The sequence below is a fragment of the Solanum dulcamara genome, chromosome 5 (assembly GCF_947179165.1).
Source record: "Solanum dulcamara chromosome 5, daSolDulc1.2, whole genome shotgun sequence".
NCBI classification, from domain to species: Eukaryota; Viridiplantae; Streptophyta; class Magnoliopsida; order Solanales; family Solanaceae; genus Solanum; species Solanum dulcamara.
This window is the reverse complement of record NC_077241.1, coordinates 2987229-2999184: the sequence shown is the minus strand read 5'-3', so window position 1 is coordinate 2999184 and position 11956 is coordinate 2987229. Positions and strand designations below refer to the sequence as shown.

Genomic DNA, 11956 nt, shown 5'->3' with positions numbered 1-11956 from the left:
AATTGGGGTTTTGAATGAAACACCTTTTATCTTCCTCCTATTTTTTTCACTAACATTTTGGAGATTACCAATTAGAAGGTTTGAGACGATCCAGAAAGATCACGTCCTTCGTTACAAGCTTGAACACATGCTTCTAAAGCTACTCTTTGTGGTAGTAGAAAAGTGTTCCAAATACTTTTCGATAAGGAGAGAGTTCCAACAAACACGAGATCTTCTACAACGAAATGAGTGACCCCTCTCTTATTTTAAAAAAATATATCCATTTTATATCAAAACAAATTCTTTATTTATATTATCATCCATCTCTTTTCGTATAACCCTCTTTGTACTTCAAAAAAATCAAATTCTCTACTAGGTCACACGCTTCACGTGATATTTATTAAAATTAGTACTGACAAAAATTACTGTTAATTTCAAACAACCCCACCTTCGAGAGACCGGCCAAGAGCAAGTAACCCAAGTGTCAACAAAGGTACTTCTCCAGACAAGTAGAGAGGGGGGAACGCAGCGAGAGATACTTAGGGCTCCCAACAAAATTTTCTCCATACTTAGGGCTCGAACTCAAAACCTCTGATGTGGGATAGAGCAATCTCACCAATGCATCACAACCATGTTGGAAGCAACACCCCTTAATTAGTTGGTACATTCAATCATGTTCTTTCCTTTAAATGTTGAAATCCTTTCCTATTTGCTTTGGTAATACTTTCTTTAGATTCTACTGTAGAAACTCCCCCAAACAATATACTCTCCCATCCCAATTCATTGTTTGACAAAACACAGTTCAAGAAAAAAACAGAATACTTTTGAAACTTCAGATATAAAATGAGTCAAAAATATTTGCATAAATATAAATCATCTCAGGGTAAATGAGAATTTTAAGACGCGACAAAGAGAGGAACACAGCAAGAGATGCATTCTTGAATAACAATGATAACAACATACCCAATGAAATCCAACAAGTTGGGTAAAATAAAAATCCTTGTAAGGTACAAAAATAACTAAAGAACTTGTAAGGTACAAAAATAACTAAAGAACGTACGATCCTAATGACAGTAAGATCTCCAGATATTTGAATAGTGAAATATGAACAACGTAACGCTGTAGTATTCTTCCATTCACTGGCATTGTACTTATTTCAGCATGTACAAATTTTATACTATAACAACCCAGAAAAGCAATCCGAGAGACTGCCATTCATTACAAAAATCACCACCCACCCTCCTTCAACGCGCGGTGGTGCCTTCATATATCACACCAAAAAAATAAAATAAAATAACAAAACGAGAATTTCGCATATTTCCCTTAATCAGCACTTGGTAGGGGCCGTCCTGTTAATCCATGAACGAAAAGATGATTAGAAAGAGAGATTGTTATTCCACGGTAGATGATACCTAAGCATCTTGACCTGTATAGGCTAACTCCACTCGATCACCCTGCTCCAAAAGAGGTTCTAAGATTTGAAGTTTATTGGTTCCTAAAGTGACCTCAAGTTAATGTACAATAATAATTGGACTCATAGTCAAATACGTATAGATATCTAGTAGATCTTGGCAAAAGCAACTGGTTCCCAGGAACCCGTAGATCATTACCCTGATCGGCCACTACCCCGCCCCGCCCCACGACCACTATAGAAAGGTGAATGCCAATTCTACACTATCAACTCAAATCTTTCATAAAGATCATAATAAAAGGAAAAGAGAATGGGGAGACGGGGCGTTATAACTTAGTAAAGAAATATGAAACTGAAAAAACGATACCTCAGCAAGGGTCTAGATGGCTCTCTCACTTTATCAATACCATCTTGAGTAATGCCATCTGTAATAAATCTGTTGCTGTTTCCTTCCGGTAAGGAGTCCGCAAGTTCTTTAAGGCCCTGTAACAAGATTAGTGAAGTCAAATGCAAGTGATGACAAAGGTTACTCATATTCACTAAAACGATATGAAAGGCAAGAAATATAAACCACAGCATATGCTAGATGGACAATGAGCAGTAACAAGACAAAACAAAATTATGCCCATGCCAATCAATCCTTTTTGATCTGAAATCATAAAGGTTCAACCATATCCACATTGCCTCAAATTTCCAAAACTTGTTATTTCTACTCACAAAAATGACAGAAGACAAATATTAGAGTGTGCTTGTAACAAAACAATCTGTTGTTGTATCCTTATGCTGAAGAGTCTTCCAATTAAAGGTACGTTTTTTGTTTCAAACTAAAGTTGTTTTGATGGATTTTCCACTTGTAAAGAAACATTCCTTGATGGATTCAATTCTCTGGATAAAAGACGAATACCATTTAACATTCATGAAAATTGAATAAACAAACTCACAGCAACTGCACGAAAAAGGTAAATGCCAAGAAAAAATATTCAAGTTAGCCGACGTACCATCAGAGCAGGTGTAGAGTTGCCCACAATTTTAAGTTGTTCCTGCAGCAGGAAGTTTTGATTAAAAAAGATATTGATAGCCAGCATCAACAACAACAACAACAACGAACCCAGTGTGATCCCATCATGTGGGGTCTGGGGAGGGTAGAGTGTACGCAGACCTAACCCCCACCTTAAAAGGTAGGGCGGTTGTTTCCGAAAGACCCTCGGCTTAAGAGAGGAGAACAAGGGAGGAGAAACAAGGAAAACAAGGAAAACAAGACATAGGTCAGTAAAGCCAGGCATATAGCAGACAATATAAAGATATGAATAATGAGAGCGATAAAGTCAGGGTAGGAAAGATCGGGGATAAAGGAGCATTAACTACTATAGATAAAATAGGATACCCAAAGTAGACTGGGCCAACTAATATAAGCAGTAATCCCATGCAAAATCATATGTTAAGACAAATGAGCGCGACTACGACTACTATGGAGAACCGATCGGCCACCTAGCCCACTATCTTAGTCTGAGTCCTCCATAGCCTCCTATCTAAGGTCATGTCCTCGGAGAGCTGCAACTGTGCCATATCATGTCTAATGACCTCTTCCCAATATTTCTTCGGCCTCCCTTTGCCCCTCCTGAAACCGTCCATAGCCAACCTCTCGCACCTCCGCACTGGAGCATCTGTGTCTCTCCTCTTCACATGCCCAAACCATCTCAGTCTCGCTTCCCGCATCTTGTCCTCCACCGATGCCACTCCCACCTTGTCTCGGATATCTTCATTCCTAATTCTATCCATTCTAGTGTGCCCACACATCCACCGCAGCATTCGCATTTCCGCGACTCTCATCTTCTGGACATGAAGTTTCTTGATTGGCCAACACTCCACCCCGTACAATAGGGTCGGTCTAACCACCACTTTGTAGAACTTGCCTTTGAGTTTTGGTGGCACTTTCTTGTCACACAGCACTCCGGAGGCGAGCCTCCATTTCATCCACCCTGCACCGATGCGGTATGAAACATCGTCGTCGATATCCCCATCTTCCTGTATAATAGACCCAAGGTATTTGAAGCTTCTTTTCTTTTGAATGGCCTGGGTACCAAGCCTCACTTCCCCTTCAGCCTCACGCGGCAGGCCACTGAAACTGCACTCCAAGTATTCTGTCTTGGTCCTACTCAATTTAAATCCTTTAGACTCCAACGTCTGTCTCCAGCCCTCCAGCTTGTCGTTAACTCCGTTGTGAGTCTCGTCAATCAGGACTATGTCATCTGCGAACAACATACACCAAGGCACCTCACCTTGTATTTGTCTAGTCAATTGATCCATCACCAAGGCGAATAGAAACGGGCTAAGAGTCGATCCCTGGTGCAACCCCATCGTAACAGGAAAGTGCTCCGAGTCCCCCCCTACCGTCCTTACCCTGGTCTTAGCTCCATCATACATGTCTTTAATCGCTCTAATGTATGCCACAGGTAAACATTTCGCCTCCAAGCATCTCCATAGGACCTCCCTTGGAACTTTGTCATAGGCCTTTTCTAGGTCAATAAATATCATGTGTAAGTCCCTTTTCCGCTCCCTATACTGCTCCACCAATCTCCTTAAGATATGAATGGCTTCTGTAGTCGAGCGCCCCAGCATAAATCCAAACTGGTTCTCTGAAATAGACACACTACTCCTCACTCTCATTTCTATCACCCTTTCCCACACTTTCATAGTGTGACTTAGCAGCTTGATACCTCTATAGTTGTTGCAGCTTTGAATGTCTCCCTTGTTCTTGTACACGGGAATGATTGTACTCCACCTCCATTCTTCCGGCATCTTCGATGTCCTGAAAATGACATTAAACAGCGCAGTCAGCCACTCCAATCCTACCCTACCTGCATTCTTCCAAAATTCCCCAGGGATCTCGTCAGGTCCGGTCGCTTTTCCCCTGCTTATCCTACGAACAGCTCCCTTAACCTCCTCAACCTTTATTCTCCTACAATACCCAAAGTCGCGACGCCTATCCAAGTGCTCCAAGTCTCCCAACACAATGTCTATGTCCCCTCCTTCGTTCAAGAGTTCGTGAAAGTATGACTGCCATCTCTGTCTAATGCGGGATTCCTGTACCAGTACTTGACCATCCTCGTCCTTGATGTACTTCACTTGATCCAAGTCGCGTGACTTCCTCTCTCTCGCCTTGGCAAGCTTAAATAGCTTCTTATCCCCGCCTTTTTCCTCTAGTTCTGCATAAAGGCGTTCAAAGGCTGCCGTTTTGGCCGATAGCCAGCATCAACAATCCTAAACAATCAAAATGTCTTGCCATAAAAAAGGGAAGAAAAACAGGCTCGTAGAGCATGAAATACCTAGAAACTTTTACAGTTATTTAATGTATGTACATAAAAACAAAAACTTTACTATCTCCACCGTATTTTATTCTTGCAATGCTCCTCCCAATGTTTTTGCATAATATATCTCATACATCAAAATATCCATGATTCAACTTTCGTAAAGCCATAAATAGTTTTGGCCTATATAAGAACTATTCCCAAAGGGAAGTAAAATTACTGAGATAAAGCAAAATTTTCCTTCTCACCTTCACTCCAGGACTGAAATCAGAAACATAAAGGCAAAATTGTTATCCAATTATGTGGTCTTTGGATCATAGTATAAGTGTCTTAAGAGGTTCTCTCCATGCTTTAAATACAAAAGACTTCAAGAAAATCATATCGTTCACGTAGAATAATCAAGTAGGGTGGTGATTGGACATGAATTGAGTGATATTTGAAAAAAAGACGTAGTAATATTTGAAGTTAAGTTGAAAAAGAGTATGAAATTGTACTTGAAAAAAGTTACTTGCACGAACAAGTATACGAACCTGTAGTGTCTCGGGCATCTTCACCCTTTTTCCATTGACAATACTACACAGGTACATAACACCAGCATTTGCAAGGTCCTGTTATCAATGGTAAGTGCAATACTTGGTAAAGAATATCTATGACGACACCTTGGAAAATAGGCATTAGACCTTGTTTCCCCCTATCGGCTATTAACAATAACAAACAGAATTTGTAGCCTAGTAGCTGAAATGGCATTTTCATAAAATTACCTGCTTGCCTTCCAAGGAAAGTAACTTGCCATCCTACAATTTCCGATACAGTTGAGATAAAAGGATCAGTGGGCATAGCAGATATTATTATGAAATACATAGGTAACTATATGTTTATATAGACAGGCACAGTTACCAAGATGACAGATAAAACTAGAGTTACTTTTATACTGTCTTTCCTCCACTACAAAAAGCTTGTACTCCACATAAATTTAGATATAACACAAAGAAAAGAGCCTTGTAATCTTTTTCAAGCTATACAAAGAAAAATTTTGTAATCACACTGTGTGAAAGAAGAGCTCACCAGACCAGAAACCATCCTATTTAATTGATCCAAATCAAAACCAATCTGGGACAGATCACTATGCACATCATTAACCTGTTCCAAAACAAGGAAAACCAGATTATAACAACTCCAAACCCTTTTTTTTATTGGTACCAACTCCATACTTTTTCATTATAATTTTGTTCTGTGATTTTAACTTTGACAAGAAAAAAATAGCATTATGATTCTCTTGTGGTCATCGATACTGGAAGGCAGGATTCTGACATATCCACTATAGGAGAAACATAAAAAGAAAATAATGGAGTGCCATGAAATCAAATGACAAGTCTCACAAATTTACACACCTCACTCCTTAATAGTTTTGACATCTCCATTTGCTCATCCAATTTTCCATCCACGTTCTCAATTCGCTGTGTTAAGTGCCTCTTTGTAGCCTGATCAAAGGACAAAACAGAACATAAGAAAGGATGGAATTAACAAAACATTATGCATAATTACAAACCCGCACATTTATAACATTTAGGGGTTGTTTGGTGTGAAGGATAACACCAAATAGTCTTGGGATTAAATTATAATGGCACTTAATTTGTTGTTTGGTTGACAAGTTTGGGATAACTTATCCCGGGATTAATAATTAGTACTGGAATAAGTTATCCCCCTCTTGGGTGGTATACTAACCCCGAGATAAAATAGGTAAATCACAAAGATATCACTTTAAATCCTTTTTATACCTCACTTTTCACATTCATATATATTTACATTATTTTTAATACAATATATAACATTCACAACCTTCACTTCTTATTTTTATGATAATTCTTCATATTTTTTCTATTAAAAAATTACACTATATAATATAATTTTTATTTATAAATTTATTTGACTAATTCTTATGTTTATTTATATTTTGATTTCTCGTAAATCCTTTTTTACTTTAACAAACTTAAAATGAAAATTCTATTTTTAAACTAAATAAGAAGAAAGTTTTATTTTTAAATACATACGGATATCATGGAAATGCACACATAAAAATATTTAAGCTAAAGAAGATGAAAGTTTTATTTTAAGAATGAATATTGAATAACTAAAACTTGCAAAGAAAATACCAAAAACTAAATAAAGTGAAGGGTATTTTTGTAAACAAACAGCCTATTCTTAAAATTTATGCAGTGAATATTATTTTGAATACAACAAACCAAACACTCAATAAGAAATAATCTCAACATAACTTATCCCATCATAACTTGTATTCAAACCAAACAACCCCTTAGAAACAATGTTGAATGCTGATACAATTTATTTACAAGAAATATGTCAAAGTTGCAGCTCGGAAGAAGCTATGTATAATAAAATTCTCTGATATATATCAAAGTAATGAATATCTATCTGTTACTCTGAATGGAGAAAAGTATCACGACCCCTGATAACCAATTGATAACTAGGCATGAATATGAGGGTTTCCTCAAATTTAACCCTCTATTTCTCATAAAGAAAAACACGTCAAGAATAAAAGAGATGCATCATCTCCACATTCAAACAGACATCGCTCTTGAAGAGAAGCACAGACTTGATGAGCCAAATCAGATTTAAAAACTTTTTTTTGCTGAGCTTGAAATCAGATTAAAAAACTTCCACCTATGTATAGTAGTTGGAATATTTTTCACATTTAAACATTTAAACAGACGTAGGACAGATCAATCCAGGTAGTTTCTACTTTCTACATCCAGGCTTGGGGCCCTCTCCTGATCTCTCCTCTTCCTCCCGAAGTTAATTAACATCGGAAAAAGCGAAGAGAATAGGGCCAGATATGATAAGGTAAATTCAGAAAAATACAAACACAAAAAAGGGTTTTTGGCTAACATCAAGAGTCGATAATGCAGTAATAGCACACTATTTGACATCAAGTTTTTACCAGTAGAACCATAACCACTGTAAGTAAGAATGGAAAAAAAGCAAACTTATAACTTGAATGCATGGCAAGGCTAAATGTGCAAAGATTGCAGCGAAAGAACTAAAGAAGAAAATACGGTGTATACTCACGGCAAGGGCCTCTGAGACATTCTCCAGATGTTTTGTCAGATTCGAAACAGCAGATGCCATATTCTTTTTTGTTACATACATAAGGTCGGAGAATGACAAACCCTGGAAGTATTACGAGAGAAAGAGGAAAAGATAATAGAATAAAATTAGATACAATGAGAGACGGCAAGTATTGCATGAAATATTAAAAGCTCGTCATGGTGTTTTTTACTTTCCTCTTTATCTTTTATTCGCTTACTTTTTTCTAATGATTCTTGTCTAAGATAAACCTGACTCCAGTTGATTGAATACATACAGAAACAAACCTATCACTCTCTTAGCCCCAACTTACTCGAATCATTATCAAAATCAAATTCAGTTTTCTCGAATCATTTCTGCTTTTGAGAAAAAGAACTTGTTGAACCTGGACCTTAATGACATTCTTTCTAAATCTCACTCTCTTGATATTTTTTTAAAAGAAATTTCTTGATAAGTAAATATAACTGAATCTTTCCCTTAGGAAGTCTAACCATACCTTGTATTTCAATGTGATAAATTGTTAAAACTTCCTTTTAGTAATCTTTAACCTAGTGGCAATCCCCTTTGAGATATAGTATCAATAAATAAGGAATCTAAGGGTTATTTCACCTTCCACCACATGTATCCATAGCCTAAGGCACCTGCTGCAGCAGCTGGCATTACCAGAGATGTCCAGTTACCTGCCAGGGAAAATGGGATTAAGGAACACCATCTAATAAAAGGCAACATCTGCCAAGTCAAAGGCAAAGATAGAGAAATCCAGTATGAGAAGGCATCACAGAAAGAATGGTAGAAAATACCACTAGAACTTCCATTTAGAACAGTAATTGATCGTGCCGAAGCCAACTGTCGAACCTCCATTGCCAACCTACGAACCTACAAAAGAAATAAAGGAAACAATTGAAGTACTATAGAAGTAGGGGTGATCACTTAAGCTATTATATGAAGCTATTATTATTTGAGTACCTGTGCCACAATGACATCCGATTCTCCACCATCAGATTCCCCTGTTTTTTCATAACTTTTGACCACATTCTGCCAAAAACATCGGGAAAGAAACATTTAAGCTCAACGTGTGTGAATAAAAGTTAAGAAATAGTTTGTAAATTGACAAATAGATTCCAACCTTCTTACAATTTATAGCAAGACCCCTCCCTCATACCTTCATTATGGTAGCACCATAATGTGCAAAAAAACCTTCAAAATTATTTAATCATCGCAGTTTTTGTTCATAAAGTGTAGTTGACTGTGACACTACTAACTTTCACAAGTATAATATAACTTCCCACGATAGCGTCATCTAGTCTTGGTTTACTCCTACTTAAACCAACTATTTTGAGATGGGAATTAATGGAATACAAATTAAACCACTATGTGATTCCAACATTTTACCCCATGGCATTATTGATTCCAATGAAAAATCTAGTATGATCATTGTATTATTGTTCATAATGTAGCTCACAAGCACTGGAGGACTATGACACCTCTAACTTTCACACGCATACTGAATAACTTTTGTGAACTCAATCATCTATTTCAAAGATTGGAATCAATAAAGTAAAAATTAAGCCATTATGCAATTATTTCATCATGCCCCTTGGCAGTTCCGGTTTCAATTTATATTACCCGATCCTACCTTCTATTTTTTTACCCCTCTCTAAGAACCCCCACTTTCTTTGCTCCCTTAGTGACTTGAAACTATAACCTTAGGGTTGGAGGTGAAGGTCGCTTACTATCTGAGCAACCTCCTCAGATTCTAGCTCATTAGAGATGCAATAACAGATAAATAACACACATAGTGACATAGATACACAACTGTAACGACTCTATAACAGAATTCAAAAAATACTCATTAAAGATGCAACAATAGATAAATAACATATAGAGACATGCAATTGTATTGTCTCAATAATAAAATTCATAAAATACAAAGCAAATCGAAGCTAACTTAAGCAATAAGAAAACCTTAAAGATTGGAGGTGGAGGGCGTTTATCATCCGAGCAACCTACTCGAGTTCTAGCTCATTGAAGGTACAACAACACATAAATAACACACATATACATACAATCATACCATCCCTATAATAGAATTTAAAAAAAAAAAAGCAAATCGAACTAGATTGAAGAAGTACCTGAAGCTCGCCTATCACATCAGATAATTTACCGTTTTTGAACAACAAAGTACCAGTATACCCTACATGTACACACAAAAACATACATAATTTCATATAATATCATATCAAACCACAAAATTCACCAGAATCAATCACAAAAAAAATAAAAAATTACAACACACTAGTCGATGAATAAGTGTATACCTGCTCCGACGATGAACACGATCTTTGTTAACCCTACTCCGGCGTGCATAGCCATGGCCGGCGTTAGTCCGGTGAACAACAAATCCTAGTGCTTTTAGGGTTTTCCGGCAAAGGGAGATCGGAGTTGGAAAAAAAGAAGAGCAAGTAAGAATGAAGGTTGATGGGTTTTTATAGTTATGATGTAAAACGACGTAGTTTTACTGTTTATTTGACCTATTGTTAATGGCAATATTACCCTTTTGAGATTTGTAGAGTCTCCACTTGTCGTGCAAATTCAACCACGTCAACCGAAGGGCACGTTAGTGTTTTTACTTACAGTACTTACCTTTTTAGTCTTGTTTTATCGTTGGTAGACTTATAGGCTTATGAATAATAATTTATAGTTTTTGAGTTTTTGAAAAAACTAAAATGAAATATGATAATAACATAATCAATGTAATTTTATAAGTAGAATATAGAAGAGTAAGATATACTTAAATTTTATCAATGTGAGGCAGAGGGCTATTTTAGACAAATCATCGACTCGACATAAAAGAAAAGAATTTGAAGTCAGATTGTACGAAAATATGATAGCAAATAGCAAGATACAAAAATAAATAAAGCAATAGACAGTAACACGTTTAGAAAACAATATATTACTAAAATAATAATAATAATAATAATAAGCGTGGAAGAAATTATCTCCTGCTTCTTCCACATAAATGAGATAAAACTCGGCTATCTACTAGCTTTTTAGCTTAATCCTAGACGTATACCCTTCCTATATAGGGGATGTCCTAAGTAAGGTAAGGTTATGTCACGCCATGTCTAACTAATCAACTTTTTCTCATTATTTTTCAGCATACATCTACCTCTACTAACTCAATTACCATTATGAATCAACCTCTCAGACTTTCTTAATTCATTATCGACGCATTCACGCACCTCCTCGATCTAAACATGTACAAATCATATTAATTTTATTTTCCTCCTCTTATTTGCATATAATTTCGTTCACAATCGTATATCTTTTTAGTATTTTCATATATTCATTTGAACATTTTTATTTCCATTATATTTCATTTTTTGAATGTGAACAAAAAAAGAAACATGAAAAAATCCCAAAAAAGGAAAGAAAATCAATCCTAGTTACTCTATAAATAAAAAATAGTGCAAACTATAACTTTTCGGGCAAAAATAATAACGGAAGTTTGAGTTTGCAAATTTAATTTTTGCAAAACTTCAAATAAATTCCACCTATTTATATTTTTTGTGTAGAATTATTATTCTGATATTATAGTTAAATATTTTTCAATGAAACTTATTATATTTTTTTTTACCGTTAACTTATTATATTTTTACTAGTATACGTACTCGCGCATTGCGCAGTCAATTGATAAACGTAATCATAATATTGATTTATTGACAATTTCAAAATTCAACTTATTATAAAATGATATTTTAAAGTTTACATGAGATAATGTTAGTACTTAGATCCTTCATAGAATATAATAAAAAAGGTATGAAAATAAATTAATATATAAGCTCAGTTCATTGTCTAAATTTGACAATAATAATTTTTAGCATCATTTCATTTAGTTATTTTTTAAAATTATTCAAAATCATAAATATTCTCACTCCGTTCATTTATAATTTATTTATTTTCATTTTTTAATTATTTTGTCAATGTAATAGTGTAAGTTATTTATATATTTTTTATATGTCTTAATAACATAATTAAAAAAATATATCATCTATATATTATTAAATTGGAGTTTTTAAAATAATAATGTGACACATCTCTTATAGCCATCAATCATTTTTTTTTTCATGTTTTATCCCCCTCTTATTTTCAC

At 35.5% G+C, this 11956-nt stretch overlaps 1 protein-coding gene across 1 annotated transcript; it reads right to left on the bottom strand.

Annotated features, from left to right (window-relative positions):
- Positions 1 to 888: 888 nt before the first annotated feature.
- On the bottom strand, positions 889 to 10272 carry LOC129888781 (uncharacterized). Its single transcript, XM_055963785.1, has 13 exons — positions 10122 to 10272; positions 9936 to 9997; positions 8770 to 8838; positions 8604 to 8679; positions 8413 to 8483; positions 7786 to 7887; positions 6090 to 6179; positions 5764 to 5838; positions 5460 to 5492; positions 5229 to 5306; positions 2389 to 2430; positions 1758 to 1873; positions 889 to 1328 (listed from the first exon to the last, which is right to left on the bottom strand). The coding sequence occupies exons 1-13, from the start codon at positions 10174 to 10176 to the stop codon at positions 1307 to 1309; spliced, it is 891 nt and encodes a 296-aa protein (XP_055819760.1). The 5' UTR covers positions 10177 to 10272; the 3' UTR covers positions 889 to 1306.
- Positions 10273 to 11956: the final 1684 nt, after the last annotated feature.

What these genes read in the sequence shown, in the direction of transcription:
- LOC129888781 (XM_055963785.1), bottom strand. Translation starts at nt 10,176, where the DNA reads ATGGCTATGCACGCCGGAGTAGGGTTAACAAAGATCGTGTTCATCGTC. An exon ending in ATGTCTCAGAGGCCCTTGCC is followed by an intron (nt 6,180 to 7,785) that starts GTGAGTATACAC and finishes TCCTTTGATCAG; the next exon opens with GCTACAAAGAGGCACTTAAC. An exon ending in ACTCTACACCTGCTCTGATG is followed by an intron (nt 1,874 to 2,388) that starts GTACGTCGGCTA and finishes ATCTTGTTACAG; the next exon opens with GGCCTTAAAGAACTTGCGGA.